The sequence below is a fragment of the Chiloscyllium plagiosum genome, unplaced genomic scaffold, assembly GCF_037043375.1.
Source record: "Chiloscyllium plagiosum isolate Xiang-an unplaced genomic scaffold, Cpla_swu_hap1 HiC_scaffold_7, whole genome shotgun sequence".
Lineage (NCBI taxonomy): Eukaryota > Metazoa > Chordata > Chondrichthyes > Orectolobiformes > Hemiscylliidae > Chiloscyllium > Chiloscyllium plagiosum.
In genome coordinates, this window is record NW_028270145.1 from 55,025,157 (window position 1) to 55,047,598 (window position 22,442).

Here is a 22,442-nt window from a genome sequence, read left to right on the forward strand (position 1 = left end):
ATTTATCAGTTCAAAAGGACAATGATCAGAACTAACACGGCAAGGGAATACATATTGAATGGTGTGATCCTAGAAAGCACAGAGGATTAGACAGACCTTGATGTGCATGTCCATAGCTTCTTGAAGGCAAAAGGACAGAAACATAAAGTGGCTTAGAATGGATGTGGGATACTAGTCTTTATTAGTCAAGGCATTCAATACCAGAGAAATGAGGTTATGATAGAACTAATGTATAAAACATAAGTTAGGCCACAGCTGGAATACGGTGTGCAGTTTTGGTCACTACAGCAAGGGACGTATGTGATTGTACCAGAGGGAGTACAGAAGAGATTCATTAGCACTTTGCGAAAGCTGAAACAATTCAGCTATAAAGAGAGACTAGATAGGCTTAGGTTATTTTCCTCAACAGCAGAGAAGGCTGACGGGGAAAACAGAGGGATAGACACAGTAGATAGGGAAAAACACTCACCCTTGATATATGGATCAATAACTGCGGGGCACCCTTTTAAAAGTATGGAGCAGGAAGTTCAGAGGGGATTTGCAGAAACAAAACAAAAATCTAGAATGTTGTGGGTATCTGACTCACTGCCTAAAAAGATGCCAGACGTGGGAAGCCTCAAAATATTTCAGAATTATTTAGATGAACAGTTTAAACATGATAACATACAGGACTATGGGCCAAGTGCTGGAAAATTAGATGAAATATGGATGCTTGATGACCAGCGAAACATGTTATGAAAACTGTATGACTCGATAACATCTAAAAATATATTAACTTGGAATAAAAAAAACCCTCTGCTGACAACATTCTACTGTAAAGGTGCACCAACTGATTAAATTCAAGAAAAATGCTTCTGATCAAATTGAAATGCATTTTTTAACAAAATATTTATTAAAACATGTAAAATACAGCAACCCCCAAAATTATAGTTTCTTTACATTGCACCTCAAAATAAAATTTTCCATTTACCCAACATCTGAAGTTTCTCAAAGCCATTCCAATGCACTTCACATATGATTAATTATTTTAAAATTAAAGTATGCAAACCCAAACCAATGCAAAATTAGTGACAAAGTACTGCAGCCAGAAGCCAACAAAATGGTTCGACTTGCCTCGTAACATTACCTTGCATCGTGTATATATTCCAACTTCCTGTGAACAATATCAGTGATTTTTCCCATCAGTGGACTGTGGTACATATGTTGATCAGTCAGGCACACAGCAAACTTGGATAATGTAGTCATATTAAACCTGTCAAAGTAGACACAACGTTAATGCTTACGGCTTGGAAAATAATACTGGAACAATATAAATAGTTTATTCAGAATAATGTTGTGTTTAATTATCTTTTTGGGTGTGGTGACTGCTTTAAAAACAAGCTGAGCAAGAATGTTAAATAGTATTAGTAATAGCTTTTCTTAATAATTGTGAAAGTAAGGGAATGCTGACCTTTATATCGGAGGACCAGCATGTAAGGAATTAGAAGTTGTAACACAGATACTATAGAGCCCTGGTCACACCATAACTACTACACAGCATTCAGTTCTCGACACCACATCTTGGAAAGGAATTAAAATGAATACCATCTGGTTAATTGAAGAGAGATTGGGTTGCGTTCCCTGGAAGTTAGAAGATTAATTGGTGATTTGATCAAAAGTTCTCTCAGTATTAAGGGGAACAAATAAAGAAACTATTTCCATAAGTTGATGAGTGTAGATCTAGAGTACTTAATCTAAAGAAGAGAGCCATACTATTCCAGCTATGGTCTAACTAGTGCCTTGTAGTTTTAGCATCACCTTCCTATTTTCATACACCATTACCTTTTAAATACAGGCCAACAGTCCATTTGCCTTCCCTACCTGAATTTATACACCAGCTTTTCAAGATTCATGGGTGAGCTCCCAAATTCTTCAGTGCTGCAGATTTCTGCAATCTTTCCCCCTCTTAAATACTCAGTAATATCTCTTCTATTCTTTCTGCAAAGTGCATAAACTCATATTTTCCCACTTTATATTCAACCTGTCCCGGTTGTCACCCATTAACTCCACTTATCCATATTCCTTTGCAGACTCAGTCATCCTTTACTACTTGTCTTCCCACTTTTATTTGTTTCTCATCTACAAACTTGTCTATTGTAGATTCACTTCTGTATCCAAGTCTTTAGTGTATATTATAAATGATTAGCAGTAGGGATCCCTGTGGCACACCATTACATAAGTTTCCTATCCTGAAAATGCCTCTTATCCCAACTCTCAGTCTTCAATTAGCTAGCCAATTCTCCATCCATGCTAATATATCACTCCTAACACCATGGGCTCTTGTTAAATGGCCTTATGTGCTGTACCTAATTACATGTTTTTTAGAAATCCAAATATATTATAGTTTCTTTTTCTCTCCTGCTTGTTACCTGCTCAAAGATCTCTAATAAATTTGTTAGGCACGATTTCCCCTTTGAGAAGGCAACTTATCTTTGCTTAATCATACTGTATTATGTATTTCTACATTCTCTACTTCTACATCCTTTACAATAGACTCTGACATTTTGCCAAAAGCCAACTGGCGTGTCGTTAACAGATTTTTGTCTCCTTCCTTTTTTGAATAAGGGTGTTACATTGGCAGTTTTCCAATCCTCAAACTCTTCCAGAATCTAAGGATTCTTGGAAAATTACTACCAGTATATCCACTATCTCCACACTTACTTCCTTTCAAATCCTAGGTCCTGCAGGTTTATTAGCCTTTGGCACAATTAGGGTCCTAGTACTTTGTCTCTAGCATTAGTTATTGTGTTTATTTCTTTCCCACCCCTTAACCATTTAGCATTTTGGAATGCTATTATTGTATTCTACTGTGAAGACTGATGCAAAGTATTCACCTATTTAAAGATATGACAAAGTATTCAAACTTTCATAGAGTCATAGAGATGTACAGCAGGGAAACAGACTCTTGCCATTTTTGTGGTTTCCCCATTATTATTTCCCCAACTTAATTCTCCAAAGGCCTGTGTTCACGTTGATCCATCTTTCCTTTTTTAATATACTTTAAGAAGCACTTGGTACTTTTGTATGTTACTTGCTAATTTGCCCTCATAGGTCTTTTCTCCCTCTCTATTATTTTGGTCATCTTTTATTGGCTTTTAAAACTTTGCATTCCTCTGGTTTACTATTAATCTTTGAGACATTGTAGGTTTTTCCTTTCAATTTGATACTATCCTTAACTTTCTTAGTTGACTATGGTTAGTTTATCCCCTTCCAAGAATCTTTCTTCCTTACTGGGACATATCTTTGCTGTGAGTCGTGATCTATTTTATTAAACATTGTTTCTCAACTATTTTTACTGCTAAACCTCTTTCTACGTTCACTCCAGCCAATTCTGCTCTCCTTATATAATTAACATTATTTAAGTTTACTACAGTTATTTCTGACCGAACTTTCTCTCTAATTGAAATGTTAAATTCTACGATGTTACGGTTACTTTTTTCTAGCACAAATTTTACTCTGACGTAGTTTATTAAACATGCCTAATTATGTATTACCACATCTAAAGCTCTGGTCGTATACATAACATATTGTTCTCGAAACTGTCCCAAATACACTGAGCTTTTCTTCATGGTTACCTTTTGCAATTTGATTTTCACAATCCACAAGATAAAGGTCATCCATAATTAATGTACTAACTTTGTTACATGTCCTCATTACTTCTTACGTTATTCTCTATCCTATAGAATAGCGACTGTTAGGGATGCCAAGAGACTACTGTTTACCATAGTCTTCTTCCCTTGTTATTTCTTACTTCCACCTACTTGGAATCAGATGATCGTAGATCATTTGTTGCTATAGTATTTATTCCATCTTGTACAAAGAAAGCTACCCTACCCTTCTCACCTGTGTTTTGGGAAAGGTCCTAATTTAGATCTCCTAGTAACCATGCCTTCATAATGGCTATACGATTCTACACATTATTCTTTTCTTGTGCTATTAATTTTGTTTTGAATACAGCATGCATTTAAGTAAAATGTCATTAATTTGGCCTTTTTAACCATCGTTTTCCCTTTTGATCTTATTGGCTGCTTTTTTAACATTTGTACACTGTGGGTGTCATTATCAAAACAGCTGTCCAGCAATGCTGCCTTATTTTTGATTTAGCAGCCTATGTATCTCCCCTCCCTTCTCTTTAGTTTATCTCCTTGCTATAGTCCTAGTTATTCGATTTACCAGGACAATGGTCTCATCACAGTTTAAGTGAAGCCTGTCCCAATGGAAAAGCTCCCTTCTGTCCTAGTACTGGTCTTAATGCCCTATGAACTGAAACGCATTCCCACTACACCACTTTTTAACTCCTTTGTTTACCCTATGCCAGTTTACCCATGATTTAGGTAGTAATCCAGAGATTATTACATTGGAATTAACTTTTTTTTAAAGTTAAGCTCAAAATGGTTCAAAATCTTTCAGCAGAGCTACTGTTCCACTCCTAGCAATGTCACTAGTACCAACATGGATAGTAACACCTGGATCCTTCCCCTCCAAATTTCTCTCCACCCCAAGGAGATGTCCTTAAACCTGACAACAGGCAGGTAACACAGCCTTCAGGACTCATGTGCATGACTGCAGAGAACAGCATGTAGCCCCATACCTATACCACCCCCAATGATTACTATTTCCTCTTCTGCTTGAATGGCATTTTGTACCACAGTGATGTGGTTAGCTTGCTAATCATTCCTGCAAGCCACTCTTGTCCATACAGGCTGCAAGAACATCATAATTGTTGGACAACTGTAGAGACAGAGGGTCCGCAAGAGCTGCCCCTTGGGCCCACATAGCTTCCTCATTTACAATCATATTCCCTTGCCCTTGATCACAGATTAATTTTGAACTGCCTATTCTAAAGTGGGAGACTGCCTCCTGAAGGCTTCGGTCAAAGAACTGCAGCACCATTTACCCCTCCTCAGACTCTTCTGGAAAGACTGTCCTTCAACAAACAACGTAGCTTCAGAATGCCAATGTCCGTTCGGGTGCAGAGTGATCTTTTAAAGGTGGTGCATATGTCAGGGATGCCAGTCTGTCAGTGGTTATCCTGTCTGTGGGCGGCACGGTGGTTAGCACTGCTGCCTCACAGCGCCAGAGACCCGGGTTCAATTCCCACCTCAGGCGACTCTCTGTGTGGAGTTTGCACATTCTCCCCGTGTCTGCGTGGGTTTCCTCCGGGTGCTCCGGTTTCCTCCCACAATCCAAAAATGTGCGGGTTAGGTGAATTGACCATGCTAAATTGTCCGCAGTGTTAGGTGAAGGGGTAAATGTAGGAGTATGGATCTGGGTGGTATACGCTTCGGCGGGTCGATGTGGATTTGTTGGGCCGAAGGGCCTGTTTCCACACTGTAAGTAATCTAATCTAATCTAATCCATTAAGTGGAATGCTGTTCCAGGAATGGCAAGTGGTAGAATAGGGCTAGAAATAAGGCAAGAGAAGAACCATCGAGGTAGAGTAGGTAATTAAGTGGATTTTGTAAGATTCAATGAGAAATTTCGGTACGCCTAGCAGAGGGAAGAACTTCATGAAACCTTACAAAACCGATAGTCAAAAATAAGATTCAGCCCATGTTTCTAATCAGATTTGGGTATCTTCCTAAGATGCAACTTAGCCTTAAAACATACGTTTCATTGAAAATGATCTAACACGCTGGGCAAATTTCCTTATTGATAGAGAACAATATGGGTGGAATGGCCTCCTTCTGGTCACCTACCCTCTCAATCAGCATTAATATAGCTTTCTTTTCTTGACATGTGAGATTTTGATGATTTCTAAATGGCATTTGCTGACTTTAACAGTGGTTACTTTTCATTCTCCCAAGGACATATTATGATTCCTGAAGGAAAGATAGAAAATATCCTCAGATTTCATAGTATAGAAACATTAAACCTATCACATATGTGCTAACTTTGAAGGAGCTATTCACTGAAGTCTAATGCTTTGAACTTTTTCAATACTCTAAAGCTTCATTTTACAAATGTTTATCCGCTTCTCTTAAAAAAAGCACATACCTACATTATTACCTTATGGTGGATGTATTGTTGCATTAATGATATACCTTATTTTCATAAAATTAACAAAATATATTTGATCAGATTTATGCAAGGTTTAGACTTACTAACAAAATACTAAACAACAAGTAAAACAATGCATTCCTGGTGAATGTGGGGAAAATTAACATTAACCGTGGGCGGCACAGTGGCTAGCACCGCTGCCTCACAGCACCAGGGTACCAGGTTCGGGCAACTGTCTGTGTGGAGTTTGCACATTCTCCCCTGTGCCTGCATGGGTTTCCTCCAGGTGTTCCAGTTTCCTCCCACAGTCCAAAGATGTGCAAGTCAGGTGAATTGGCCATGCTAAATTGCCCATAGCATTAGGTGCAGTATGTCAGAGAGGAAATGGGTCTGGTGGGTTACTCTTCAGAGGGTCGGTATAGACTGGTTGGGCCGAAGGGCCTGTTTCCACACTGTAGTGAATCTAATCTAAACTCTCCTTAATGAAAGAATATTCAAGATTTTTCTTTACCTTCAATATCAAATGCTTTTCCTTGCTCTCTCCAGTGTTTTACACAATATTCTTACTGATGGTACTATTGAGGAAAATGGCTTAGAGAAGTTGTTGAACACAGCATAGAGATTTGACATCAATGCTCTCCATTACAATTATATACCATACCATATTTTTATTTTAAATTGGGATGTGGATATCGCAGGCTAGCCCAGCATTTATTGGCCATTCCTAATTTCCCTGCAGAAGGTAGTGCTAAGCTCGTTTTCTGAACAATCCCTGGGGGACAAATACATTCAGTGCTATTAGGTTGTTCCAGGATTTTGACTCAATGTCAATGAAAGAAACCGCAGGAGGTGATACTTCCAGGCATCTACTGCCCTTGTCCTTCAAGTAGTAGCGTGGTGCTAGAAAAGCACAGGTCAGGCAGCACCTGAGGAGCAGTAGAATCTATGTTTCGGGCATAAGCCCTTCATTAGGAATGAGGCTTGGGTGGGGTGGCAGGAAGGTAGTGGAGAGTGTGATAGGTAGATGAAGGTGGAGGAAATGGTGATAGGTTCGAGAGAACGGTGGAGCAGATAGGTGGGAAGGAAGATGGACAGGTAGGACAGGCCATGAGGGTGGTGCCAAGTTAGAAGGTTGGATCTGGAAGAAGGTGGGGATGGGGAAATGAGGAAACTGGTGAAGTCCACATTAATCCCATAAAAATCTCATGACCTGTCCATCTTCCTTTCCACCTAACTGCTCCATCCTCCTCTCTGACCGGTCATCATTACCCCCACCTTCATCTACCTATTGCATCTCAGCTACCTTCCCGCCAGCCCCAACCCCTCCCATTTATCTCTCTACCCCTTGGCTCACAAGTCTTATTCCTGATGAAGGGCTTATGCCAAAAACATTGATTCTCCTGCTCCTCAGATGCTGCTTGACCTGCTGTGCTTTTCCAGCACTACACTTTCAACTCTGATCTTTAGCATCTGCAGTCCTTTCTTCAAGTAGTAGAGGTCAGTTTTAGAAGGTACAAGTTGAAGGTGCCTGCTGCGTTGCTGCAGTGCATCATGTAGATAGTGAAACACTAGCCATCGATTTTGGAGGAGGGAATGTTGAAGATGGTGGATTTTGTGTCAATCAAGTAGACTGCTTGGTTCTGGGTGGTGTTGAGCTTCTTGAGTTTTGCAAGCGCTGCACTTTACCAAAAAAATGGAAAGTGTTCCATCAAAGATCTGATTTGTGCCTTGTAGATGTGGATAAGCTTTGGATGTCGTACAAGTCTTGCTGCATAAGGATACAGGCTGATTCAATAACTGCTGGGTAATGAATGGTGAACATAGAGCATCAGTGAATATCCCCATTTCTGACTTTACAGACAAAAGCTTCTTGAAGAAGTTGTTGTGTCTGGGACACTACCCTGAGGAATTCTTCTGGTCAGCTCCTGGTACGGAGCCTCTTCGCACCCAATGCATTTCCTCTGTGCTTGTATAACTTCAACCAGAGAAGACTTCACGTACTCCCACCCCCAATTCCCACTGGTTTCATTATTGTTCAGGTATTTTAATGCTTTATCTTGGCAATTACTGCCACGATGTCACAAGTAGTCACTCTCATATCATATGTGGAGCTCAGTTTTTTAACCTGCATTTGGACCAAGGCTGACATTCCATTGAGGAAGAAATATTCTACTAGAAGGATGCACCATGCATTGTCCTTAACTTCCTTAGTTAGCAGTGTCAAACTGGATGACGATTTATGGGAGTGACTAAAAGATTGTGAAGGTTTTAGAAACCAGTAAAGGATGACTTAAACCAAAAAGGGTAGAAAGCGGAGTATGACAGAAAACTAGCAACAAATATAAAAACAAGCAGTAAAAGATGCAGAGGTAAATTGAAAGAAATAGTGTAACTAAAGCAAGCATTGGTCTTCAGGAGGTCAGACTGGAACATTAACAAAGGAAACGGCAGAGACTTTGAGCAAGTATTTATTATTTGTCTTCAGAGAAGACACAGAAAGCATCCTAAGAAGAGTGTAAAATCAAGGGTCAGAAATAAGGGAGGAATTTAAAACAATCACCAGAAAACCTAACGCAATGAAAGGCAGACAAGTTCCTTGAACCTGATGACCGGCATCCTAGGGTTGTAAAGGAAGTGGTTGCAGAAATAGTGGATTCACTGGATGTAGCCATCCAAAAACTCAGAGGTTCTAGAAAGATCCCAGCAGATTCGAAAACCACGAAGTCACAACACTGTTCCTACTCAAATTAATAATTTGGGGGGGGATTCAGGATGGTGGCGATCTAGAAAGATTGGGCTGCAGACTCCCATCCACATCGCAAGCAGGATAATGTCCTGACCCACCCTATCCAGACCACCTCAACATCCTGGGAATCTGGAAAGATCGTGGAGTCCCAGGAAACTGTTAGAGAACAAACTGCCTCAGTTTTTGCCATCCAGGGATGCCGAAGGGAGGAGGTATGTCCGAGGCTGGGCCTATGGCCCAGTCTGCAGGATCCTCGAACTCTACTTCCTACCAGGTCCTGGTAAAGGAGCTCATGAAATCTCATGAAATGTTGGGGAAGTGGATAGAGGAGAGGCTGGCCCTGATCTCTATCATGCTGCAGAAGCTTGAACAGGAGCTGGGAGACCTCAAGAAAAGGACAGATGAGATAGAACGTAGAGTTACAGTAGTGGAAGCTGATGCTGATTCCTCCAAGGATAGGACCCAGGCCCTGGAGACGCAGGTCCACAGTTTGCTTGACCAAGTTGATGACCTTAAGAACTGGGGCAGGAGAAAAAATATTCGGATTGTCAGTGTGCCGGAGGGTAAGGAAAGTGAGTGACCAGTGGAATTTATTGAGGACGGGTTGCCGAAATTCCTTAAGTTGGAGGGAGGAATGGAAAGCTTGAAGATTGAGAGGGCTCACCAGGTCATGGCACGGAGGTCAGGTCTGGACCAATGTCCTTGACTACGTTGGTTCGATTTCACCACTATAGAGATAAGGAGAGAATTGTGGAAGCTTCCAGAATCCAGGGGAAGGATCCAAAGGCCCTAGTTTCCTAGGGCTCTAAAATCATGTTCTTGCAGGACTTCTCAGCGTTTGTGATCCGGAAAAGAAAATCCTATGATGGCATCAAGACAAAACTGAGGGAGCTCGGGATCCAATACTCTGAGGTATCTGGCAGTGCTTCGAATCACCTTAGACGGATCTGTACGTCTCTTTAACACATTGGAGAAGGCGAGCGACTTTGTGGACAAATTCACTTGGAGTGTACAAATAGTAGTGTTGTTTGGGTATGTCTCTAATTTTCTTTAGAAAAAAAAAGTCTAGTTGGGGCTCTCTTTTCCTTTTTTTAAATTTATAATAATCTGGTCTAAACTATGCTCGGGGGCAGCTGAGATGTTTACTTTCGACTTCAAGTTATACCAAAGGATGGGTGGGGTACTTAATTTATCTTCAAAATGTCTTTGTTCACATTGTTATTCCATGGTGTATTTTCTTTCTTTGCTGCTTATGCTTGTGGTGCAGCTCTAGCTAGGAGGACAGAAAATGGCTGGGATGGCTAGATATCTACCTTCGGGCAGTTTATGCCCTGACTGCAGTATTGGCAGTGGGGTGGAAAGTTGGGATGTGTTGACGCCTCCTTTCGGCAGGGGGCAAATTCCCCTATCAGCACTATTTGCGCCTTATATATCCGTTTGTTTTTTAGGTTTTGTTGCATACAGTTTTTGGTAGCTTTGTAATTTGTTAAAAACTACATAAACTAAAACCACTACTGTTACGTTCGATGGATCTTGCGACACTAAGCTCGGCGATTTGTAATTAGAGTTCCTCCTCTCTGGAATTTAAATGTTACTGCAGAAGGTTATGGCTAATGACTTGATTAAATGGTGTACCTGGAACAGCAAGGGGAGTCACTCACCAATTAAGAGGAAAAAAGGTATTCTCGAGTCTACGAAATGAAAAGATGGATAATGTTTTAGTACAGGAGACACACTTGGACGATAGGAAGTATTTGAAACTAAAGCAGAATGGCTTTGATTGGCTTTACTTTTCACCTTTTATTACCAGAAGGCGTGGAGTGGCTATATTGGGGAGGAGGAATCTCTCATTGAAGTTACTAGATGTGTTAAAGACACACATGGGAGGTTTGTGATCCTCAAAGCATTGATAAACAAGGAAGAATATGATGTTTTAAATGTTTACTGCCCTCCAGCCCATCCCCTCAAATTTCTGGTGGATGCTTTCTCTAAATTGATCAGTCTCGAGTCTCGGCATATCATCATGGGGGAAGATTTTAATTATCTTATGGATCCCACGATAGACAGGTTGCTCAAAAGATCCCCCAATACCCTCTGTACAAGCTAAACAATTAGTGGATCTGTGTGGCAGATGTCTGGAGGTGTCACCACCCTACAGGCAGGGATTTTACATTTTTTTCCAATCCACACAGATGTCACACCAGCATTACTTTTGTGAGACTCCCGTGGCAACCCTGGATTGGTGGCATCTTGTACAATTGGTAATTTTACCATCTCCGATAACTAACAGGTACACTGGAGTTTTAAGATTAAGGATGCTATAGTGGGCCCGAGGCACTGGTGCATAGATCCCTTTATCTTCAAGGATAATAAATGTGTGAAACACCTCTCTAAGGAATTTAGGGTATTCCTAGACATTAATTCAGGCTCAGTTAGTAGCCCGTCCATCCTTTGGGAAACTGCCAAAGCCTATGCCGGGGGTTAGTTATTTCCTACTCTGCCAGTAGGAAGGGGCAGAAGGGCTAGCAGCACTGTCTCCTTGAAGCACGGCTGAAGGCAGCCGAGAAGGCTTACTTTGACAGGTTCTCGTTAGCCAAGGATTATGGCGCTGCGGTCTGCAGTGAACTCTGTGCTCACGCAGACAGCAAAGAAGGAGTTTACTTCCACAAAATAAAGATTGTATGAGCATGGTGACAAACCAGGCAAGTACCTAGTGTATCTCACCAGGAAAAAGTGCCCCTCAAGCCATTACATTGATTAGCGAAGTGGCTGGGAATCTAACATGTGATTCCAAAAAGATTAAAGTGGCATTTCAAGGATTTTACTCTGAATTAAACCAATCTGAGGAGGGGCTAGCCAAGATGGAGTCATTTTTCAAGGATCTGGAGCTTCCGGGCATGATCCCCAAACATGTTCAATGACTCGTACAGTCCTGATCGTCTCCTGCCATCTCTAAGAAAGGCGTATATTTTACTTATTCTTAAAAAAGGGAAGGTCCCGGAGGACTTACAGGTCCATTTCACTCTTAAATGTTGACTTTAAGACTCTTGCGTTAAGCTGGAAACTGCGTTACCTTTTATTGTTAAAGAGGACCAGAGGGGCTTCACAAAGGGCCGCAGATCGTTCAATAATGTTTGGAGGCTGCTTAATGTAATTCAAGCGTGTCAACAATAGTCAATACAGGGATTGGTGATTTCTCTAGATGCAGAGAAAGCATTTGACAGAGTTGAGTGGCCGTACCTTTTCTATATTGTAGAGTGGTTTGGCTTGGGTGAAGCCTTTATAAGATGGGTAAAGTTTCTCTACAGTGGCGGTCATCACCAATGGGGTATGATCAAGCAATTTTAGTATTTTTAAGGGCAGCCGGCAGGACTGTCCCCTTTCGCCATTGCTTTTTACATTGGTAATTGGACAGTTGTTGGAGGCCATTCATAGGGATCCCAACATATCGGCTCCATAAGTGGGGTCAAAATTACATAAGATTTCGTTGTACGTAGACAATGTACTAATTATTTTGCAAATTCAGCAGTTTGTGTCTCACCTGATAAAAGACATCAGTACGTTTGGTGCCTTTTCAGGGTACAAGATTAATTTTGCAAAATCAGAGGCTATGTCTATGGGTGGTCTTACGAAGGTGCTGTGTCTTGAGGACGACTCTCAATTCCTATTTAAGTGGTCTCAGGGGGGTTTTGTGTATTTGGGCATATTCATCACTCCAGTTCTTGTTTAGAGCTAATTTTGGTCAATTATTTGACAAAATCAAATAGGACCTTCAAAGATTGGAGGCACTACTAGTCTCATGGTTGGGTCGGATAACTCATTATTATTCTCCGTTTGTTGTACCCTATATAAACGTTCCCCCTGATTTTTGATAAGCAAATGTTCAGGAGACTGAACGGCTGGTCCAGCTCTTCCATTTGGCATCATAAGCAGCCCCTTATTAAATGAGCTAAACTGCAATTGCCTGTGTGTGTGTGTGTGTCTCTCCCAGACGTTAAACACTATCAACTAAGCTCGCTTTTATATTATGAGAGTGATTGGGCTTGTAGGGGACTCTCGTTCAATATGGCTACATATCAAAACCTCTCAGGCAAAGTGCCCCCTTACTAGCTTGATACTTTTGGACAAAATTAGGACAGTTAAGGAATATTCCCATAACCCAACAGTTATCATTACTATTAAAGCATGGAGGGCAATTCACCAGAGGGAAGGCAATATTGGCAAAACATCTTTTCTTACACCTATAATGGGAATTCTGAGTTTACAACCAGGGATGATTGATTCAGGATTCAAACATTGGGCAGCTAGGGGTGTATCTTGCATGGGTGATTTATTTCAGGGAGACACAATGATGTCTTTTGATCACTCAGCTGGGAAATATGAGCTATATAGCAGGGACCTCTTTTGTTTTCTTTCAAGTTATGGATTTTATTCAAAAAAAGACTACACTTTTGACTGATCCCTACAAATCCAACATAGAGAGGAGGGTGCTCACTGCTAAGAGTACACTTTCTGCCAGCACTTTATATCATCAACTGGGGGTGACTCCTCAGATGAGTTTGATTGGCTTTGCAGGGTGTCGGGGAGAGAGCTCGGCGTTGAGGTATCCTCCGAGGCATGGGAAGATATTTGGGAAAACGCAAGAAAGATATCAATTTGCAACAGGACTCATGCTTTACAGTTGAAGATTCTCCACATAGTCCACTTGGCTCCGGTAAGATATTTTCGAGTTAGTGTTTTGTTTTGCTGAGCTGTATTGTTATTATAATTATTATTATTTATTAGTTCATTGTTAGTTACTATGTATTTAGTTAAGTAGTTATTGGGGATAATTTTTATATATACATTTGTACATGAGTGCTTTAAAATGTTTTGTGTTCTTTCTTTGTATGGTTTTGTATTTGTTGTAATATTTAAAAAACTATTCTTCAATAAAAAGTATATTTTAAAATAGTTAATAATTTGATTTGGATTCTATCAATTATCCATGCCTCAGATTGGAATGTTTCCAAGGGACAGGAAAACAGCTTGAAGGAAGAGGTATTATGGACTGTATTGAGTAAAATTAACATGCTCAACTTGGCAACCACTATTGCTATAATTTTAATTGCATCTCCATAACAGAGAAGACAGCAGCGAAAACAACATAATAAAATAGATTAGATTCCCGACAGTGTGGAAACAGGCCCTTCGACCTAACAAGTCCACACGGACATTCCGAAGAGTAACTATCAAAACCCATTTCCCTCTGACTAATGCACCTAACACTATGGGCAATTTAGCATGGCCAATTCACCTGACCTGCACATCTTTGGATTGTGGGAGGAAACTGGAGCACCCGGAGGAAACCCACGCAGACACGAGGAAAACGTGCAAACTCCACATAGACCGTCGCCTGAGGCTGGAATCGAACCTGGGTCACTGGTGCTGTGAGGCAACAGTGCTAATCACTGAGCCAACGTGCCGCCCTTATGCTCAGATTTGCAATAGTAATTCTACGTTTAACATCCTAGTTGTGTTTTTTAAGAATGCAAACTTAAGCAAAACAATGCCAATCAAATTGAAGTCAATCAAATTTTCCCAACAGGGTTTCCCGAAATAGCGGTCAGGACCCCAAGTGGAGTGGTAAACTGAAATTTTGGGGTCACCAGCCTCATGTCAGTAAACAGGTGCTTTGGAGCTTCACCCACCTCTACTGTCATAAGTCTCACTGAGGGCCCAAGCCTAGAAATGTGGTCACAGTGGAAAATGTTTGGGAAGCACTGATGTATAAACGGCAGTTAGGCTTCTGATTTCCAGCAAGACTCACCATTATCCCTACTGAGTCTTTCCAACACCTGATCAGAAGTTAATTCCGATATCTCCCCCAAGTTCAACCCCCAATCCCAAACCTAATTCCAGCCGTGTGCCTGTTCCCAACCCCCAGTCCCACAAGCCTCCAGTCAGTCGATCCTCAACCTTCTCAATTCCTGGCAAATCTCTCCTCAACACCACCTATTCCATGGTGATTGTATTCACTACCCGATCCCAGCAAATGTCTCCTAAATTTCTACTACATAGGTGTCAAGTGGCAATTCAACAGTACTTTCGACCATTTGAGTGAGGCGATAAGCAAGTGAACAAGCCAATGAATGGCAACAAGGAGGGATGGATGGTAGGGTAGGAGTGATGTCATGAAACACAGCTGGTCAGCCCAAGTCCTGAGGTTTGTAGAAAACTTCCTCACACCACAATGTCGCCACGAACAGTAATGACAATGGACAAAGTGCAAAAATAAGAACTGCGAGATAAATTACAGAAACAGACTCTAAAGAATGATTTACTTTAAAGTGAAACATTAAGCAGGGAACTAAAGTGAGGAGTTCATGGTTATTACTACAATAGGTATGTCATTTAAATAAGTCATGAGATGGAGATGCCGTGTTGGATTGGGGTGTACAAAGTTAAAAATCACAACACCAGGTTATAGTCCAACAGGTTTAATTGGAAGCACTAGCTTTCAGAGCACTGAAGGAGCAGTGCTCTGAAAGCTAGTGCTTCCAATTAAACCTGTTGGACTATAACCTGGTGTTGTGTGATTTTTAACTATTTAAATAACATAATTCAGATGCTTTGTTGGTGGTATTCACTAAATTTATTCTACACATGATGTACCTTATGTACCAAGTGTTATCTGAAAATAAGACATTGTGTCAAACAAGAGAAAACTGCACAATACTTCCCATTTTTAGTCACATCTCATTAAAATAAAAAGGTGAAGTTTTAGGCATTTAAGTACTTTGCTGCACACTTGCACTTTGTGCCATTACTCTCCAGTGTACCTGGTTTATTAATTCTGCAGCATTTCCATAATGAGGTACTTTTTTTGTTTTTTATTGTATCAGTTGTCAAAACTATTAAACTTATAAATAATGAGAATAAAAATAGCTACATTTACCTTTCAATCCGTCTTGATGCCTCAATCATAAATTGTTGTATCATTGAATCATGAGGTTCAACATTCAACCTTCAAGTGAAACAACAAATTATATTGTTAAATTATACTTGAAGCTATGATGATGAATACGAATAGATTCAGATGTGAGAGAATTAAGGCTCTCCCTAAAACTAAAATAAATGTCTGGAACAAACAAACAGACTTGTACGCATGACCATTTAATGGATTGTTATCCACTTTCTGAAATATTTTAATGTTCTTAAACATCTAATTTCACTCAAGTTCAAGAAAGGTTGACATGGCTCAGGGATAGTCTAGGGCTAGATTATGAATTCTAATGTTTTCCAGAAAGTTACTTGGGATTTTAGACAGACACTCCATGCTGGTGTTATTCACTGACTCCCTGTCATTCCAGATTTGCTACCAATTAAGTGAAGAACATTTTTCCTCATCTCAGTCCTTGTATACTGAAACAGTGACCCCTGCCTGCTGCTAGACTGTCCAACCAGGGAAAATATTCTTTTTGCATTTAACCTGTCTAGCTTGATAGAGCTTTGCATGCTTCAATCGGATCCCCTTGTTCTTCTAAACTGTAATAAAACAGAGCCAATCAAACCAATATCTCCTCATAGGAAAGTTCTGCCATCCAAAATATCAGCCTCATGAATCTCCATTGCACTTCCTTTATGCCATGTTGTATGTTAGAAGACCAAAACTGCATGCAATGTTCCAGTTATGGTCTCACCAAGGCCCAATAAAACTGCAGGAAGACATCCCTAATTCTAAACTTAAATCCTCATGCAATTAAGGCATTTCCTTCTTGCTTTTGCCTTCTTGCTGCACCTGCCAGTCAACATTCATTGACTGATGTACAAACAAACCCAGATCGCTTTATACCTTCACACTTCTCAAGGGCAACTCAGGCAATAAATGCTGGTTGAGCCAGCAAAGCCCTCTCCCTCTGAATTAATTAAAAACAATGCTACGAGGGTTGACAATGGTGTAAAATAAGTGCACTTTAACCTCTTAAGAATTTAACTGGTCTCAGTACCTGTAGTTACCTCAGTGCATTGTATAACATGTCCACCAATGTTTCATCATCCATCAGGTCAATCTTGTTTTCAGCTAACACACGAAGAACCATGAACTGTGGATGTTTTCTAACGAAATCTATAGTCCTCAACATTTGTGGCCTTTCTTTTTGAAATTGCCAGAGCAGATGTATTGCATGCCCGACATGTTTCACTGAAAGCTTGGCTTTATTTTTTCCTACAACGTCAAATATTTGGTCCTCATTGGAGCAGTTGCCGAACTGATCCAGTAAGGAATCACAACCCATTGCCCATGGGCGATAAAAGTTCATTGAAGGACAGCATGTTCGCTTCAAGAGAAGCATTTTTATTGGAAGCATGTCTTTTTTTCCAAGCTTAAAGTATATTTTCAGATCTTCTCAAATTCCAAAAGTAACCACAAAATATTTCTGCTGTGTATCAAAAATCCACATCTGTTATCTCCACAAAATGAAAATTCCAGAGGACATTTAGGATGTATTAATTATCTGTAAAAATAGAAGAAATCCAATTACATGACATTAAACAAATATTTGTGATTTTAGACAAATAATATTGAATACATTATTGAAGTCACTATCAACAGTAGATACTTTTAATCAATTTGTTGAGACGAGTTATGACAAACCTCTGCAGCAACCTCTAGCACTCTGTATCAGGGCTTTCTCTCCCAGCAGCAAGGACATTACCATTGTCTCTTGGCTGGGAACTAAATATCCAAGGATACACATCCTGTCGAGAGGACAGGCAGTCAGGCAGTTTGGTAGGATTGCCTAGTTAGTAAGAAATGAAATTAAATCAATATCAAGAAGCCATACACAATCAGAAGGCATGGAATCTGTCCAAGTAGAATTGAAGAAACAAAAAGAAAAAAATGACTCAGAAGGGAGTTATGTACAGGTCTCCTGGCTGTAGTCAGGATGTGGGGGAGAAAATAAATCAAGAGACAGAAAGGAATGTAAGAAAGACACCATTATAGTAATTATGGTGACTTCAATATGCAGGTAGACTGGGAAGACCAGGTTGATTGAGGATCTCAAAAATATGAATTCATGGATATGATTCTTTTTGGAGCAGTTTATGAAACAGCCCACTAGGAAAGGCAATTCCACATTTGGTGATGTGTAATGAGGCAGGAAACTTAAGGTGAAAGAACCCCTAGGGGGCAATGACCATAATATAATAGAATTCACTCTGCAGTTTGAGGGGGAAAGTTTGAAATGGATGTATCTTAGAATCCCTACCGTGTGGAAACAGGCCCTTCAGCCCAACCCTCTGAAGAGCATCCCCCAAACCCATTCCCCATTACTCATTTATCTCTGACTAATGCACTTAACCTAACCTAACCTACACATCCCTAAACACTATGACCAACTTAGCATGGCTAATTCACCTAACCTGCACATCTTTGGATTGTGGGAGGAAACTGGAGCGCACGGAAGAAACATGCAGCCATGGGGAGAATGTGCAAACTCCACACAGACAGTTGCCAGAGGCTGGAAACAAACCTGGATCCCTAGCGCTGTGAGGCAGCAGTGCTAACCACTTAGCAGTCCTGTAAGGTATTACAATTAAAAGGTAACTACAAAGACATGAGGGATGTACTGGCCAAAGTTGATTGGAAGGGGAACCTAGTATAAAGACAATGGAACAGCAATGGCAGGAACCTCTGGGGGTAATTCAGGAGGCATAGCAAAAATTCATTTGGACTGCTCGAAAATGAGGCTGGAGAAGTAGTATTGGGTTCCAAAGAAATGGTAGATGAACTGAGTGAGTACTTTGCATCACCTTGACCAAGTGGCAGAGGAGGGGACAATGGGATTTTTTTAGGATGGTAGCCAGTGACTAGTTCCATAGGGGTCCAGAGGAGGTTGACAAGAATGATCCTGGAGAAGAAAGGCCCATCATATGGGGAGCAGTTGAGAGCTCAAGGCATGTATTTGATAGAGTTTAGAAGGATGAAGGAGATCACACTGAAACTTACAGAACTTTAAGAGGCCTACAGAGTGGGCATGAAGAAGGTATTTCCAGAGTAGGAGAGACTAGAACCCAAAGTCTCAGTTTCAGAATGAAGGGACAACACTTTAGAAATGAGATGAGGAGGAATTTCTTCAGCCAGAGAGTGGTGAATCTGTGGAACTCATTTCCGTAGAAGGCTTTTGGAGCCAAGAGTCTTTGAGACAGAGGCAGATAGGTTCTTGATCAGTAAGGGGATCAAAGGTTACATGAAGAACTCAAAAGAATGTCTGAGAAAGCTATGATTGATCAACTAGCAGACTTGATGGGCCAAATGAAAAATATGGCTAAAGTAGTAGGAATGGGACTCTGCTCCTAAATTTGTGGTTTTATTGCTGGACTATTAATCCAGAATCCCAGATGATGTTTGGGTGACCTGGGTTCGAATCCCACCATGGCACAAGGTGGAATTTAAATTAAATAAAAAATAAGAGTCTAATGAAGACTATGAATCCATTGTAGATTGTCACAAAAATCTAGCTGTTCTCAAACACCCTTTAGGGAATGAACCACCACCCTTACTTGGTCTGGACTACATGTGACTCCAGGCCCATAGCATTGTGGTTGAGATGTAATTGCCCTTTGAGATGGGCAATAAATGCTGACTTAGCCAGTGACACCATACCATGAGTAAGTGTATTAAAAAAAACTTCTGATCTTATTGTGCCACAAGAGCCCCATTATCAACATTTTCAGTTGACCTAAAGGTGCAATCCTTTTTTTATTTAAAACCGAGTTAAAGGAGCCTGTATGGTTCAGCCGATAGCATTTATGCTTCTGAGCCAAAAAGTCAGAGGTTCAAGTTCCAGCCCACAATTTGTCAGTCATGAACGTGCATTCACATGGCTCAATAGTCAATCTTCAAACTCTTTCAAGCCATCTAAGACATAATTGTCTAAAGGGTGTATGAAGGTAAATAAAACATCAGTTCTGTAAAGACTCTGCTGTCTGTACACTGATACACACCAATGTTCCTCATCTTTCTTCATTCAACAAAGTTTTCAATTTAAAATTTGATTCCAATAACTCAAATAATTTTATAGCCTTGACCTTTCCCAGGTCCATGAGCCCAATCATATTTCGACCATAAGACATAGGAGCGGAAGTAAGGCCATTTGGCCCATCGAGTCCACTCAGCCATTCAATCTTGGCTGATGGGCATTTCAACTCCACTTACCCGCGTTCTCCCCGTAGCCCTTAATTCCTTGTGACATCCCATTGTATTCCATCTGCCACATTTTTGCTCAATCTGTTAGCCTCTCCAAATCCCTTTGAAGTATCTTTGTGTCTTCGCCACAACTCTCAATAACATGGAGCTTTGCATCATCTGCAAACTTGGAAATATTATATTTCTGACATACAAATCATTGCTATAGATTTTGAAAAGCTAAAGCCAAACACTGATACTTGTGGTACTCCAATAGTAACAGACTGCTCATTTGAGAATAACCAATCCATTCTTACTATCTGCTTTCTATCCATTAACTAGCTCCCAAACTACACTGACATATTTCCCATAATTCCAAATGGTAAAATTTTGTTTCACCTCTTATGTGGGACAACATCAAAAGCTTTCCGAAAATCTAAATATAACATGTCACAGTTCTCCTTTACCTACTGTCCCCCCTCCCCCCCCCCCTTGTTACACTGTCAAGGAATTCATGATTTTCCTTGCATAAGTCTATGTTGACTCTGTCCAATCCTAACTTTATTTTCTACATGACCTGTTAACACAACCTGTTTATGAACTGTAGCATTTTTCGTAAGACTGATGTTCAGCAAACAGATCTATGCTTCTTAGTTTTTGGTCACTCCCTCCAGTTTTAAATAGTGGGCTTACACTTGTCACCTTCCAATCTTTTGAAATCACTTCAGATTCCATAAAACACTGAAAAACCACCAAACACCCACTACTGTCCCAGCCACAGGTAACAACACTCTGGGATGCAGATTCCAGAGAATGTAGGTATTTAAATCCTATTAATCTCTCCAGTACTTTTTCAGTAACACCAATATCAATATCTTGAAGCTCCTCATTTATACAACTCGATAGATCCTCTGCTTTTTCTGGAAGGTTTTATAGAGTCATAGAGATGTACAGCATGGAAACAGACCCTTCGGTCCAACCCGTCCATGCCGACCAGATGTCCCAACCCAATCTAGTCCCACCTGACAGCACCCGGCCCATATCCCTCCAAACCCTTCCTATTCATATACCCATCCAAATGCCTTTTAAATGTTGCAATTGTACCAGCCTCCACCACATCCTCTGGCAGCTCATTCCATACACGTACCACCCTCTGCGTGAATATGTTGCCCCTTAGGTCTCTTTTATATCTTTCCCCTCTCACCCTAAACCTATGCCCTCTAGATCTGGACTCCCCGAACCCAGGGAACAGACTTTGTCTATTTATCCTATCCATGCCCCTCAATTTTGTAAACCTCTAAGGTTACCCCTCAGCCTCTGACGTTCCAGGGAAAACAGCTCCAGCCTGTTCAGCCTCTCCCTGTAGCTCAGATCCTCCAACCCTGGCAACTTCCTTGTAAATATTTTCTGAACCCTTTCAAGTTTCACAACATCTTTCCGATAGGAAGGAGACCAGAATTGCAAGCAATATTCCAACAGTGGCCTGACCAATGTCCTGTACAGCCGCAACATGACCTCCCAACTCCTGTACTCAATACTCTGACCAATAAAGGAAAGCATACCAAACGTCTTCTTCACGATCCTATCTACCTGCGACTCCACTTTAAAGGAGCTATGAATCTGCACTCCAAGGTCTCTTTGTTCAGCAACACTCCTGAGGACTTTACCATTAAGTGGATATCTCCTGCTAAGATTTGCTTTCCCAAAATGCAGCACCACGCATTTATCTGAATTAAACTCCATCTGCCACTTCTCAGCCCATTGGCCCATCCAGTCCAGATCCTGTTATAATCTGAGGAAACCCTCTTTGCTATCCATTACACCTCCAATTTTGGTGTCATCTGCAAACTTACTAACTGTACCTCTTATGCCCGCATCCAAATCATTTATGTAAATGACAAAAAGTAGAGGGCCCAGCACCAATCCTTGTGGCATTCCACTGGTCATAGGCCTCCAGTCTGAAAAACAACCCTCCACCACCACCCTCTATCTTCTACCTTTGAACCAGTTCTGTACCCAAATGGCTAGTTCTCCCTGTATTCCATGAGATCTAACCTTGCTAATCAGTCTCCCATGGGGAACCTTGTTGAATGCCTTACTGAAGTCCATATAGATCACATCTACTGCTCTGCCCTCATCAAGCTTCTTTGTTGCTTTTTGAAAAAACTCAATCAAGTTTATGAGACATGATTTCCCATGCACAGAGCCATGTTGACTATCCAGAATCAGTCCTTGCCTTTCCAAATACATGTACATCCTGTCCCTCAGGATTCCCTCCAACAACTTGCTCACCACAGAGGTCAGGCTCACCGGTCTATAGTTCCCTGCCTTGTCTTTACCACCCTTCTTAAACAGTGGCACCACGTTTGCCAATCTCCAGTCTTCCGGCACCTCACCCGTGACTATCGATGATACAAATATCTCAGCAAGAGGCCCAGCAATCACTTCTCTAGCTTCCCACAGAGTTCTTATGTACACCTGATCAGG

At 40.9% G+C, this 22,442-nt stretch overlaps 1 protein-coding gene across 8 annotated transcripts in view; it reads right to left on the reverse strand.

Annotated features, from left to right (window-relative positions):
* fastkd1 (FASTK mitochondrial RNA regulator 1) overlaps positions 1-22,442 on the reverse strand; it is a 54,063-nt gene that overhangs the window by 27,258 nt on the left and 4,363 nt on the right. For 6 of the 8 annotated variants that reach the window (XR_006312141.2, XM_043693664.2, XM_043693660.2 and 3 more), the window contains exons 2-4: positions 16,784-17,280; positions 15,723-15,791; positions 1,127-1,252 (exon numbers count right to left, since the gene is read on the reverse strand). Coding sequence is in view for 7 of the 8 variants with exons in the window: in XM_043693664.2 (XP_043549599.1) it covers positions 1,127-1,252; positions 15,723-15,791; positions 16,784-17,133 (545 nt within the window). In the remaining variant the exon portion in view is untranslated. Of the gene's footprint in view, positions 1-1,126; positions 1,253-5,738; positions 5,864-15,722; positions 15,792-16,773; positions 17,281-22,442 lie in introns of those variants that run through there. The other 2 variants (XM_043693666.2, XM_043693668.2) reach the window with 2 other exon arrangements.